Source organism: Rhincodon typus, chromosome 1 (assembly GCF_021869965.1).
Source record: "Rhincodon typus isolate 14 chromosome 1, sRhiTyp1.1, whole genome shotgun sequence".
NCBI classification, from domain to species: Eukaryota; Metazoa; Chordata; class Chondrichthyes; order Orectolobiformes; family Rhincodontidae; genus Rhincodon; species Rhincodon typus.
This window is the reverse complement of record NC_063332.1, coordinates 54,678,457-54,693,411: the sequence shown is the minus strand read 5'-3', so window position 1 is coordinate 54,693,411 and position 14,955 is coordinate 54,678,457. Positions and strand designations below refer to the sequence as shown.

At 40.4% G+C, this 14,955-nt stretch overlaps 1 protein-coding gene across 2 annotated transcripts in view; it reads right to left on the bottom strand.

The window, feature by feature from the left end:
* Positions 1–9,926, bottom strand: part of tars1 (threonyl-tRNA synthetase 1) — a 34,591-nt gene extending 24,665 nt beyond the window's left edge. The window contains exons 1-6 of one of the 2 annotated variants that reach the window (XM_020527375.2): positions 9,800–9,926; positions 7,299–7,376; positions 3,870–4,060; positions 2,870–2,993; positions 1,994–2,115; positions 1,780–1,897 (exon numbers count right to left, since the gene is read on the bottom strand). In XM_020527375.2, the coding sequence (XP_020382964.1) occupies positions 1,780–1,897; positions 1,994–2,115; positions 2,870–2,993; positions 3,870–4,060; positions 7,299–7,376; positions 9,800–9,853 (687 nt within the window). In that variant the 5' untranslated portion in view covers positions 9,854–9,926. Of the gene's footprint in view, positions 1–1,779; positions 1,914–1,993; positions 2,116–2,869; positions 2,994–3,869; positions 4,061–7,298; positions 7,377–9,799 lie in introns of those variants that run through there. The other variant, XM_048605293.1, reaches the window with a different exon arrangement.
* Positions 9,927–14,955: the final 5,029 nt, after the last annotated feature.

Below are 14,955 nucleotides of genomic sequence, written 5' to 3'. Positions count from 1 at the left end.
AAGGGTCTAGGCCCGAAACGTCAGCCTTCCTGCTCCTCTGATGCTGCTTGGCCTGCTGTGTTCATCCAGCTCTACACCTTGTTATCTCAGATTCTCCAGCATCTGCAGTTCCTACTATCTCGGTTCCACAAAATAGTTGTTAGATTTTACATTCGCGTCAGTCACCATCATAGGAGCGAAAAATGGTTCAGGTTTCAGATGGTTTCCATTGAGTGGGAGATGGGCTCTCATTGAAAACCACTTCCCTGAGGTGAAGCTGTTTCAAAATCAACCGCAAATGAACATTTAAATTCCACTTACAGCACATATTAATGCACTAATCGTATTACTGAAGGGAACAAAGATCCCAGGGGTCAGATTTAAATTGCACCCAATCCTCAGGTCTGCTTCTCTTTTTTGCCAATTTAAATGCCCTCTTCTTGGATTTAATACTATCCCTAATCTCCCCTGTTGGCCATAGCTGGGCCACCTTTCCCAATTTATTTTTGTACCCAGACAGGAATAAATAATTGCTGCAGTTTCTCCATGCACTCTTTAAATGTGTCACTGCCTATCCACCGTCATTCCTTTAAGGAACACTTAAAAGTATCATAGTCTGCTCATATCTTGCACATTTACAGTTTTCTCTATTTAGATTCACGACCCTAGCCTCAGATTCAACTATGTCACTTTTCATCGTGATGCGGAATTCTGTCATAGTAACTCTGTCCCAAGGGGCTTCATACAGCCAGATTGTCCCTTTCTCATTACACAGTCTAGGATCTCTTGTCCTCCATTTGGTTCACCAGTATCTGAACTAAGAAGAACTCAACTGCTGCAACATTGTTCCTCAATCGATATGCAGACATAACTGAATTTTGGTCTGGAGAGATGGTCTCAAATCGGTTAAATGATAAGCTTCAAAGCTTTCACAAAACCAATTACCTGCAACAAAATCATGCCAATTGAAACACAAGATGAAATTTGATTATAAAAATATTGAAAAATACTACTATATACTGCAAATAGATAATTTGAGAAAAAGCTTCAAAGCTATATTCACTGGAGTAGACAGAGCAAATGCAGGGAGGATGTAACTGGTGATTGACCAGAACTAGGGATCATGGTGCAGAGAATGTGGTGAGAAGAAATGAGATGAGGGGAAATGTTTTCATCCAGCGAGTGGTGAGCCTGTGGAATCCCCAACCACAGAAAGCAGTTCAGGCCAAAACACATATGTTTTCAAGAGGAGTTGGATATTGTTCTTAGGGATTAAGGGATCAAAAGATATGGGGTGAAAGGAGGAATAAGCTATGAAGTGGGATGATCAGCCATGATCATATCGAATGGTGGAGCAGACTTGAAGGGCCAAATGACATATTACTGCTCTTATTTTATGTTTGGTAATTTCAACGTAATTCAAATGGGAAACAGCTAATCTACAGTAAAAACAGGTTCACAGATACCACAAAATAACAGAAAAAAAAATGTACCTGTGAATAAAACATTTACATACAAAACATCTGGAATGAGCACTGGATTATTCAACACCACTATATCCATGCCCAGTTTCTTATGTTACTGGAGATAACATAACCATTGCTGCATCAGGCAAAATATCCTGCTTGTCTGTAGTTTAGGGTGTTCTTTCAAGCTTCTTCTGATTAGACATTATGGACCAATTGCTAGAATACACTCAACCAGTTAACTCAAAACAATTGCCAGATGCAAGGAACAGGCTGGCTCTTTAGCGTCTAATGCGAAAGAAATGCCCAGGAAAGTTAAAAACAAACAGTATACCTTGAACATAGCCAGAAGAGTCTCTTTTTTTATTTCAAGTCTCTCAAATGGTTGTTTATCCTTCATAATACGTTTACATAGATTTTCTAGAGCTGGAAAATCATTGCTGGAGACACCTCTGTTATAAAACAAATCTTTTTCAACAACGTGTTTATAATTAACAGATAAACATAACATTAAAAGCAATTAAAGAACGAAATTAACTGAAATGTACCCTTCTTCCAAGAACATGTCATAATAAAATCCATTTTCAATTGGTGGGCCATAGCAGAGACACCCTCCAAAGACTCGTTCCATCGCCTCTCCCAGTATATGGGCACTAGAATGCCAGTACACCTAGCACACAATAATCCTTCATTAGGAATAAAACCTTTGGACAACATTAATCTTTCTAGATCTAACTGACATCCCTCAGTTTAGATGCTGTTCTGCTCATTAATTAGATTGCAGAATTGTTCATGAGATACATAGCTTCCTCTGTTCACACATTCCAGTTGCCTTGTCAAGGGCATCACTGCATTTTGGTTCTTGGATTTACAGCAAATTCCCGTGCAAAATCAGATTTGGCAGGGTGGGGGTTTACATGATGAACTACAGATCTAAAAGAACAATTAATGTTGTTACCAACTTCACCTGACGAAGCAGCAGCACCCCAAAAGTTTGTGATTTTAAACAAACCTGTTGGACTATAACCTGGCGTTGTGTGACTTCTGACTTTGTCCACCCCAGTCCAACACCAGCAGCTTCACTTTGTTGTTACCAATGACAGCAAAATCTAGTGGATCAATTTATGGACCGTTTGAATCAGGGCTACAATTGACTAAGTTCATATTGACTAAAACGTTTTGTAGAAGGATTCAAAATAATGCACAAATCCCTCAGAACATTAAGGTTAAATCAGGTAGGATTGACTTGAGCCTTTCTTGGCTTTATTCAAGTTTGGACTGCTACTTCATATTAGGCCAGGAATCAGGATTTTAACTTTTCTTGGCAGCATATTATAACTAATCATTTGAAATTTAATTATTTACCAAGGATAACTGATGCTTTTTTTGATGTTTCACCACAGTAATAAACACAGACTACTTACAGCCTGAGCCTCCTCATCTTCAAACTTAAGCAATGCGAGACTGCAGTCTTCTTCCAATGGTCGATCCAGATCCCAAACCACTCCATTTACTTTAGCAATAACCACGTTATCAGCCAAACCCTGACTGTTTCAAACACACACAAATCAAATAAAATGGAGATATCCAAAAGGAAGTAATCTTGTTAAATGAAAAAACTATACTTGCACCAGCACCATGTTGTCTCGATTGAAACATGCTCACAATGAGTTATCTTTGGAAATATTCAAATAATCTACGTCAGAAACATTTCCACAATCAAAAATGAGCCATGTAACCAGCTGAGAGGCAGGAACAGGACACGCAAGGAAGATGACGACATCATCAGGGGTGCGTGAGGGGGACAGCTGGCCACAGCAGTTCTGACAGGGTGGAAAACTAATATCAAGGTTGGGAATGGGGAATCTTGGGCAAAACCTAACGTGTACATTGCATGGTAATTGGAGAATATCCAGTTGCAGGTTAAGTAGCAATGACTGATGCATTAGAACAAGGTTAAAAGAGAACTGAAAATCAAAACATTTTAAGAAACATTTCAAGAAGCCTCCAATGTTTGAAGTAATAGACAAATTTGAATTTCAGTTAATAAACTTGCACACCAAATCAGCTAAAAGAAATCTGCATGTAGGTTCAGCCTCAATAAATCAGAATTTGCAGCACAAGACACTGTTCAGATGACATAAATATTAAGATGCTCTCTCACAGCTGTTTTGTATTCTCTTTAAATAAGTATCCAATTTCTTTTTAAAAGTGGTGTGTCTTTGTATCAATAGTGCATTCTACCGATATTAGAACTTCAATCCTCTACATCCTTGCTATATCAGAGGAAAAAGTCACAATTTCGCACGTCATTTTGACATGTCCATACATAAAACTCTGTCCTTTCCACCATTCTACCCTCCTTTTTCAAAATATGAGATCTTTACTAGTTATGTTGCAAAAACAGCAATTTAGAACAGGTACCTAATTCCACATGCAATCTGATAAGGGGTACTTTTCCAGGAGTCCCCCTGTACTTGTTTACCATCTGGTAGAGTAACAATGATTGGTTTACTCTCTTTCATAGCACGTTCTGCCAAAATAGAATCACTTTCAGCTTTGAGTTTGTGGTACAGTTCAAGGCGTTCATTAATATATGCTGGCCATGGATCCAACTAAAAAAAAGGGTGGAAGGACAAAGAAAATCACATTATTACGCCAGTTGCATTCCATTAGCACTTCAATCAGAAACAAGCTTGTACATTCTTCTTTATAGTACATTCATTGGTTGAGATATGACGAGCATTGTTAAAGAAACGAGAGCAGACAAAATAAAAATCTGCTTTGTATTAACCTCAAGGCTATGGGCTTGTAGATTTTGGGCCAATTTGGCAGTATACAAACAACCAGATGAAGGTTAAACAGTACATAGATCGCACTTATTTCTGAACATCACACAAATTCTCATACACTTAAAAAGTTTCACAGTAGGTACATTCCATGTTTTCATTAACCTAAAAACCAGCCTGATTCATGGCAAGTACATTTTCATGCTTTCATTAACCTAAAAACCAGCCTGGTCAGCCTCTGAACAATGACACGACTTATTTAAAGCAGAGAACTTGCTGATAAAGCCTCATCCATGCTGATGATAAAGTAATTTAGTCAGATACATATAAAAATGAACAAATTGGACAGGAGGGAGAGATCTAGAATGCTTAACAACTTATACTGTGCTCCACTGCAGCAAAGCAGCTTCTTTGATACTTAGTTAATGAATGAATGCTTAGTTAACCCTCAAGAACTCAAAATGTTTGACATGTATACCTAAAACCCTCATTTCTGGGACAGTAAGTAGACAATTGCAGCCCGTTTAGCTAGTTCCATCATTGTGTCACCTTCTTTAAAAAGGCTCATACCAGGTACCACAAATATGTAACCTTTACAGCTTAAAGAAAATACATCAGCTCCATTTGCTTAATCCCATTCCAAGATTGGGTGTGGACTCATAAAATTAAGTAGGGTGAGCACTGCACAGCATTGCATATTTTAAGCAATTTGTTAAATAGAGGCCCACCCATCAGTTTAAGAAGATGCAAAAGATTCTACGGCTTACAGGTCTCTGGGTCTGTACTTGGAGTTTTGAAGGAGGTGATTGAAACTTAGATAATACTAAGAGGCCTGGATAGAGTGCACTTGAGAAGATGTTTTCACACACAGGAGAGGCTAGGACCCAAGGGCACAGCTTCAGTGTGAAGGATGGCCCTTTAGGACTGAGATGAGGGGAATTTCTTCAGCCAGGGGGTGGAACTCTTTATCACAGAGTGCTGTGGAGGCCAAGTCATTGATTGTATTTATGAGAGATAGATAGGTTCTTGATTGGTAAGGGAATCAAAGGTTAGAGGGAGAAGGCAGGAGAACGGGGTTGAGACTCAATGGGCCAAATGGCCTGATTCTACACCTATATCTTATAGTCATACAGCATGAAAATGTAATTCCTTTTTTTAAACACGAAGATGCTGCAAAGGTAGCATAGAAGTCAATTTTGACAAAGGAATTAAGTTCAGAATAAACAGGAACAGTCAAATATACCATTAATTTATTGTTCGCAGCAATTGTCTTATTTCATAATTCATGGATACTCAGCACCAACAAGTGCATTAATAGCTACTGTAAATAATGAACAATGATGCTCATTCTTATTAATCTATTTCTTCTCCTATTTAACCTCACGCCCTTATTTGAGTTAGTGGGTAAAATGTAACACATTTAAAAATTAACATTTAGGCCACTTTCAGCCATTCAGCATGGAATCTAGATTAACAACCAGTGAGCATATTGCACTGCTGTGGAGTGTTATGTCTTCAGCTAAGTTATGAAACTGCGATCTATGTGCTTGCTCAGTAGATCAGGCATAAATAACACATCTTGTTATATCTGAACTGCAGGAAACTGGCTCTGGTCTGGTCCCTTGATTCAAAAGAATAAACTGGCTGTTCATCTTATGTCTGTTTAATGAATGCTGCACTGGAAAAAAAACCTACAAATTGTAATTTATATTGCAGATTTGCAGAATAAAATATTCCTAGGCACTTCACAGAGGCATTAAAAATAACACCAATTCACTCAAGCAAATCTTAAGAGAAATGTGCAAAGGCTTAGGCAAACAGGTAGTTTTTAAGGAGAATCTTAAAAGGAAGGAAAGAATCCATGTGGTGTATCACTCATACATCTTGCAATCCTGAAAAAGAGCCACTTAGACTTACTCTCTGCTGTTAGCCAGCCAATCTACCCATGCCAATATGCTAACACCTATACCATTAGTTTTTATTTTCCACAGTAATCTTTGATAAAATGTGTCATGACTTCATAAAATGTGTCTTTTGGAAATATATCTTTAGTCTGCATCATGTGTTACCTCCAAGTAATTTGATCAAAATGATTTCAATTTTACAAAACCATGTTGACTGTACCTGATTACCTTGAACATATCCAAATGCCTAATTATAATTTCTTTTATAATAGCTTCTGACATTTTCGTTATGACAGATGCTAAGCCAAATGGCCCGTAGTTTCCTGCTTACTATCTCCCTCCATTTTTTGAATAAAGGAGTTACATTCACCGTAATCCAAGGTAATGGAACCAATCCTGAATCAAGGGAATTTTGGAAAATTTAAATCACTGCATCAACAATTTCACTAGCCACTTCTTAAGACCCTAGGATGAGGTCTATCAGGTCCCAGACACTTGTCAGCCCACAGCTCTGACAACTTCTCAGTGCTACTTCTATGGTGATAATAATTTTCTTGAGTTCCTCCCCCTCTTCCATTTCCTGATTTAGTCGCTGCTTCTGGGCTGTTACTTATATCCTCTAGAATCAGATAATCTGCTTGACTGATGTTGACTGAGTGATAAATATTTGTCAAGAAACCAAGGATTTTTACATCCACCCGAGAGCAGACAGGGTTTCAGCTTAGCATTTCACTTGAAAGAAGCAACTCCAATATTCCCTCTGGCACTCTCTCAACGTTGCATCAACATAGAAAATAATTGGTATAATCACATTCATACAATCATTCCATTTCAAGTAACCAGTCTTAGTTGAAGTCCTTCAAGATATTTCTTTGATACAGTACAGCAATGTGCTATATGAATGCAAAGATTTCTTTAAAATTATTCTGCAGCGAGTTCTTTCACATATGAAAGAAATTGAGGCAATAAAAGAATCAGTGTAGAATGTGATGCAGAGTGTATACACACCCAACTCAATGTAAACAAAAGAACTGAATATCAAAGAATTGATATTAATTGCTCTTAATCTGAACCTGAAGACAATCAGCCATTAATTAATTATATTTCCATTTTACCAAGGTTATTTTCCCATAATAAATGGTTACAAAGAAAGCTCTCACCTCCGCTCTCATCGTATCACCACCTTCCTTGATGTTTTTCTTCTTGCCTCCTTTCTGTTTCTCAGATGTAACTTTAGGCTGAAGGCACAAAATAAAAATATTTTAAGATTACACTGTGATACTACTTACAGGTTCTGTGTTACTGTTAGTTACTCAACGTATAAAAGAGTTTAGCATTTATTACTACCAGTTACATAGATTTTGACAATTGACAAGTCTGTAAATCATTTCAAAATAACTATTCAGACGCAGATCCTCACTCATCTCAGATTTCCTCTCTGCCTCATGATTGGTCACCTGGTTGCCAGATTGTTTTGTGCAACAGTTACTAATGCAATACCACGAAGGTACCCAACTACAAGGAACCAAATTTTTACAAGGTAAATACAACGTTTGCTGGCTTTGCATGATTAAAACCTCCAGAACAGCTTCCTCCAGAGACCAGAGTTGGCAGCTCCAGTCTAAGATCACGTGGCAATCAAAACAGTCCAACACATTGATATATCTGAAGATGTTACTTGAAGTGGAATATCTGTCATGGCTTTCTCTCCTCAACAACACTCAGAGGTCTTGAAAATGGAATATGTATACCAGTATTGAGGTCAGTTGTGACTTAAAGCATACTCTACCATTTAATGAGATCACGGCTGATCTACTTCAACACCATTTTCCTACATTGTCCCCACATCAATCTCAGTCTTGAACAAACATCACAATTGAGCATCTGCAACTCTCCGGGGCAGAGATTTCAAAACTTCACCACCCTCTGACTGAAGAAATTCCACCCCAACTCAGGCCTTAGCCTAGATCCTCAGCCTGAGGAACTGGCCTTCCTGTATCTATCTTGCCAATTCCTGTGGGAATTATGTGTGAAACAAATATACCTGAAACAATTTGGTATGTTTGAATACAAGCACCTTTCATTCTTCTAAATTACAGAGAATACAAGTCCATTTGATTAAATTTACCTCATACAACAATCCCTATATCTCTGGGATCAGTCTGGTATACTACTGCCCCTATGGCAGGTATAATTTTCCTTAAGCATGAGGACAGATTTAGCACACAATACTCCAGATGTGATCACGTGCAAACTCCGTACAATATAAGAAACATTTTTACTCTTACATTCAAATCATCCTGCAATAAAGGCTAACATGCCATCTGCCTTTAACCAGCATGTTAACATTCAGTGATTCATGAACAAAAACAAAATCCTCTATGGCCCCAGGAGAGGTGCCAGAGAACTGGAGAACAGCTAATTTGGAACCGTCAGTCAAGAAGGGCAGTCGGAATAAACCAGAAAACTACTGACCAGTCTGACATCTGTGGTAGAAAAACAATTGGAAAAAAATTTGAGAGTCAGAACTAATCTGCACTTGGAGGAGATAGTCAGTAACGCTTTAAAAAAGGAGATAGCGTTTAATCAAGTTGATTTAATTTTTCAAGATGGCATCTAGATGTGTAGATGAGGGTAATGCAGTTGATGTAGTTTGCATAGACTTTAGTAAAAGTCACATAACACTAGGTTGTAGTCCTACAGATTTACTTAAAATTGCAAGTTTTTGGAACACTGCTTTGTCACTTCACATGGCAAAAACTCCAAAAGTTTGTGATTTTAAATAAATCAAGTGGACTACAACCAGTTGTTGTGTCAATTTTGACTTTGTCCAGCCCAGTCCAACACTGGCATCTCCACATCATGCGTGGGCTTCAATAAGGCTTTTAACAAGGTCTTGCATGACAAACTGGTTAAGGAGCTTAGGGAGTCCAGTGCTATTTGGCACATCAGTACCCAAACTAGCTTAGAGGCAGAAGGCGACAGTAAAAGGGCCTATTTTATGATTGGAAGCCTGTGCCCAGTTATGAAGCACAGGGTCTGGTCCTGGATCCTTTGCTGTTAGTTGTGTACATTAATGACCCAGACATGAAATGTAGGACCCTTCTCAGGAAGGGTCACCAGGCCCGAAACGTTAACTCTGTTTTTTCCTTCACGGATGCTGCCAGACCTGCTGAGCTTTTCCAGCAACTTCTGTTTTTGTTCCTGATTTACAGCATCCGCAGTTCTTTCGGTTTTTATGAAATGTAGGAGGTATGATCATTAAATCCAGTGGGGTGGTAAATAACAAGGAGGACTACAGGAAGATACGGACAGGCTGGTCTGATGGGCTGAAAAGTAACAAATAGAATTTAATCCTGGAAAGTGAGAGGTGATGCAATTTGGAAAGGCTCAGAAAGGAATGGAGCACACGTTGAATGGAGTGACCCTGGGATACCCCCGGGGACAGCCATCAGGAAAGAGGGGTGGGAGGTATCCGAGACAATAAGGTGCAGGGCTGGATGAACACAGCAGGCCAAGCAGCATCATAGGAGCAGAGAGGCTGACGTTTCGGGCCTAGACCCTTCATCAGAAAAGAGGTATCCCACTGCTCTAGTTACAGCTCCCCTCCCTAACACAGACACCAAGCGGGAAGCAGGAAGCGGGGCTCCATAGCACTCACTTGGCCCTCGACATCCATGACCTCTAGTTTCTGCGTCACTACCTCGACCTCCATCCCACCACCGCCGCCGGATCGCACTGATGCAATCGCGACCTCCAGCCGACAGCGCACGGGAACTCCGTCACGACGGGACATCAGCCAATCAGGGAGCAGGACTCCCGGCATTGCCGGACCGCTGGTAGGCTGGGCCTGTGACGACGACACGGAGAGGTGACCAATGATGTGTCGGTTCCCACCCACACCAGCCTCTCTCTGATTGGTCACTCTTGCAGTCCTGTGTCTTTGTGACCATTCTCCAGCGGCCGTTCACTAGCTGTACCAATGCTGTTCGAACCGATCACAGCGCTGTTTTTCACTGCAGCAATACTCTAGGCGCTGCTAAATACGTTCATCAAAGTGAATTCAATTTTACTTCAGTTACATTTCTCTCAAATGCTGACTAGTCTGGGTTTGAATCACACTAACAGCCAAAATGCAACTGTAGTCTCCTTGAATTTTCCTCTGCAGTGTAATCTTTGGAATATAGAGTTATACAGCACGAAAACAGATCCTATGAGATAATAAGGTGCAGAACTGGATGAACACAGCAGGCCAAGCAGCATCCGAAGATGGGTCTAGGCCCGAAACGTCAGCCTTCCTCCTCCTCTGATGCTGCTTGGCCTGCTGTGTTCATCCAGCTCTGCACTTTGTTAACTCAGATTCTCCAGCATCTGCAGTTCGTGCTATCTCTGAAACAGATCCTATGGTCCAACTTGCCCACGCCAACCAGATATCCTAGCTGACCTAGTCCCATTATCCAGTATTTGGCTCATATCCCTCTAAACCCTTATTATTCCTATACCCATCCAGATGCCTTTTAAATGCTATAATTGTACCAGCCTCCACCACTTCATGTGGCAGCTCATTCCCCATACACGTACCACCCTCTGCATGAAAATGTTACCCCTTGGGTCTTTTTTAAATCATTCCCCTCTCACCTTAAACCTATGCCCAAAGTGGAGCTGCAGGAACACAGCAGGTCAGACCGCATCAGAGAAGTAGGAAAGTTTACCTTTCAGGTCGGGATCCTTCTTCAGAACATCAGGGTCCTGACCCGAAAGGTCGACTTTCCTACTCCTCTGATGCTGCCTGACCTGCTGTGTTCCTCCAGCTCCACACTGTGTTGACTCTGACTCAGCATCTGCAGTTCATGCTACCCCTTAAACCTATGCCTTCTAGTTTCGGACACTCCCACCGAGGAAAAAAAGACCTTGGCTATCCATGCCCCTCATGATTTTATCAACTTCTGTGCTGACAATTCTGTCAAATGATTTTAATTTAAGTCTTAAAGTAAATTTGACATTCTCTAAACTGAAGATGCCAAAATATTAAAGTCCTGCGAAAGCACCTTTTTTCTGATTAGGAGAGACATTGGAGCCTGAACAGTTACAAACAGACCCCATTGGAGGCATAGATTCCATCTGTAAAGGGAACTCATTGAAGGTGCAATGTCTGCTTTTGTTTAAAGTCCAAATGTAAGGAGAGTTTAAGTGTTAGTATTCCAGCAAGTTGTACTCACGTACTTTACCTGCAGGTTCCAATCCCACTTTCAGCCTTGATTAGACAAGGGTGATTTTTTTTTAAAGCCTCACAGTGCCAGGGACTTGGGATCAATTTCAGTGTTGGGTGACTGTGTAGAGTTTGTACATTCACCCCATGTCTACATGGGGTTTCCTCTGGGATGCTCCGGTTTCCTGACACGGTCCAAAGATGAGGAATTTAAGTCGGTTTGGCCATGCTGAAAATTGCCTCATAATGTCCAGGGATTTTCAGATTAGGTGGGTTAGCCATGGTTAAAACCCCCATGTGGGGTTACAGGGATGGGGTGGATCTGGACAGGGTGCTCTTCAAGGGTTCAGTGGGCTGAATGGCCTCTTCCTGTACTATAGGAGTTCTATGAATTTTGTTAAGGCATGAAATTTTATGCTGGTCCAGATGGCTTTTCCAGGTGCTGTGTGTCTGGCTGCTATATAGAGTCATAGGGTCACATAGCACAGAGACAGGCCATTCAGTCCAACCAGTCCATGCCAAACTTTATCCCAAATTAAACTAGTCCTACCTGCCTGCTCCTGGTCCACATCCCTCCAAACCTCTCTTATTCATGTATTTATCTAAGTGTCTTTTAAACTTTGTAACTATGCCCACATTCCCCACTTCCTCAGGAAGTTCATTCCACACGTGAACCACTGCCTGTGTAAGATATTTGCCCCTCATCTTTTTTAAATCTCTCCCTTCTCACCTTAAAATAATCCCCCTTGTCTTGAAATCTCCCACCCTAGGAAAAAAGACACTGCAGCAATTGCAGTTTTCTCCAGAGGTGTGGGTGTATGAGGCTGCATTCACTGCAGTTGATGCTAAGCCAGGAATCCAAATTGAAACAATAAAAATCAAGTGCCTGCATTGTGCACTCTTGAGGAAAGCTTGAAAGACCAAAATGGACTTTGTTGTCACCTTATTTAAATAGTCAGGTAAGTTCAAGTTTTGTAACTTTCTCTATTGAATTGCACTGTAAAGTACCCAAGTGTATATGAAAGTGTTTTAGTGAGTTCCTGGGGTTGCCAGAGTTATTGCATTTTCACAGGAATGGCAGAGGATTGGGATATCTATCCACATAAAAGGCTGTAACTGATATGATGACAGCAATGTTAGTGCCTCTGGGTCTGCAGCACGACAGGGAGGTGGAGCAGAAGCCACATAGTTGGCAATAACCACTTGTGTTAGGTTATTCAATCTCTCATTGCATTTTAGCCAGATCCTCGGGTCCAGACTCCTGAAGTTGATCTTTTCTCTGAGGGTAGTTCTTGAAGGCAGACTGGCCCATTGCATTGGACCATGGCATCCATGTAGGAATAAATGGGTATCACAAGGATCAGACCTAGGACCCCAACTATTCGTAATATATATATTAATGATTTGGATGAGGGAATTAAGTGTAATACTCAAAATTTACAGATGACACAAAGCCAGGTGAATTGTTAAGGGGATGCAAGAGATGCTTCTGTCTGATTTTAACAAGTTGAGTGAGTGGGCAGATGCATGGTCATGCAGTATAATGTGAATAAATGGGAGGCTATCCACTTTGGTAGCAAAAAGAGGAAGGCAGATTATTATCTAAATACAGGTTGTTCTACTATAACGTGTGTTTCATTAACACAAATTGGCTGTAACAAGATTGATGAATAGTGGATGCTGTTTGGATAACGCAAACTTTCTGCTGTTCAGATATAGCAATTTGCTATAGTGATTTCCCTATAACGTGATTTTCTATGGCAATTTTCTATAGTGCGAGGTCACACAAGAACGCAGCTATTGCATGATGGGAGAACTACCTGTAGCTATAATTTGAAAGCGAGAATGTGCAATGAAACCTGGATATCCTTGTACACCGGTTACTTAAGGTAAGCATGCAGGTGCAGCAGTCAATAAAGAAGGCAAATGTTATGTTGGCCTTCATGACAAGATGATTTGAGCACAGAAGCGGGGATGTCTTGCTGTAATTTTACAGAGCTTCAGTGAAACCATACCTGCAATATTGTGTGCAGTTTTGGTATTCTTATCTGAAGAAGAATGTTCTTGCTATATAAAGGGAGTGCCACTAAGGTTTAACAGACTGATTCCTAAGATAATGGGACTGATGTATTAGGAGAGGTTGAATTGGTTGCGATTATATCCGCAAGAGTTTAGAAAAATGAGGGTGAATCTCATAGCAACCTATAAAATTCTAACAGGACCAGAAAGGATACATGCAGGAAGGATGTTCCTAATGGTGGGGAGTCCAGAACCAGGGGACACAGTCTAAGGATATGGGGAAAACCATTTAGTACTGATATGAAGAGAAACCTCTTCACTTAGAGTGATGAACCTGTGTAAGTCACAACCAAAGAAAGCAGTCAAGGCTGAAACATTGTATGATTTCAAGGAGGAGTTGGATATAGCATTCAGGACTAAAGGGATCAAAATATATGCGGGGAAACAGGAACAGGATGTTGAGTTGGATGATCAGCAATGATCATCCTGAATGACGGAGCAAGCTTGAAGGGCTGACTCCTCCTCCTATTTTTGATATTTCCATGGTTCCTTATATCCACCTGCAACAACAATGCCTCCTGTCAGTCTGGATTCCTCTATATGTTCTGGTGTTCATATTGCAAAAATTTACAATGCAAACAACCTACTGTGCATTTCATTTATAAGGCAGACTGTCTTTTAGGGATAGTAAACTACCTGCTGAATAAAACGGAAACATGGATTCCACACATAGGACTGACTTTATTTTCCAGCTTTTATATCTATGGCCTCATCCCTCCCTAGTTCCATAAACTTCTGACCACACAATCCTCTGAGAGGTCTTTGCTTCACAAGTAATGGGCCCCTCATGCATCTTGGAAATTTAGGGGACACAGTGGCATAGTGTTAATATCCCAGACTATTGCTCTGGGTACATGGGTTTGAATCTCACCATCTCAGACGGTGAAACTTGAGTTTTTAAAAAAATCTGAATTAAAAGCTCACCAGTAGTGACTGTGTAGCCATTGTTGATTGTTGTAAAAACCAATCTAGTTCACTAATGTCCTTTAGGTAAGGAAATTTGCTATCCTTACCCTGTATAGTCTACATGTTACTCCAGACCAAAGCAATGTGGTTAGCTCCTAATTGTCCAGTGAACAATAAAAGCTGGCCTAGAAAGCTACACCTACATCCCATGTACAAATGAAAAAAAAAGGAATCCACAGTTTTAATTGCTGCACTGCTGGTGGCTGCATCTTCGGATGCCCGAGTCCCAAGCTCTGGAAAGCACAGTCTACTTCATTTTTCTCCTTTAAAATCCTCCTTAAAATCTACAACTTTGGCTAAATGTTGGGTCAACTGCACTAACACCTCATATAGCTCTGTGTCTTACTTGGTTTCATAACGCTTCAAGAAGCTTCATGGCTCATTGAACTACATTAGAAGCTTATCAGCCAAGATCGAATGGTGGAGCAGACCTGATGGACTGAATGGCCTAATTCAGCTAATTACTGGTTTCATCAGCTCCTCAAAAATATTAGGTTAGCCACCAATCCGAATTTCCCAAGATTTTATAAGGATTTCCAATTTGTTTTATGACATTTTGCTTT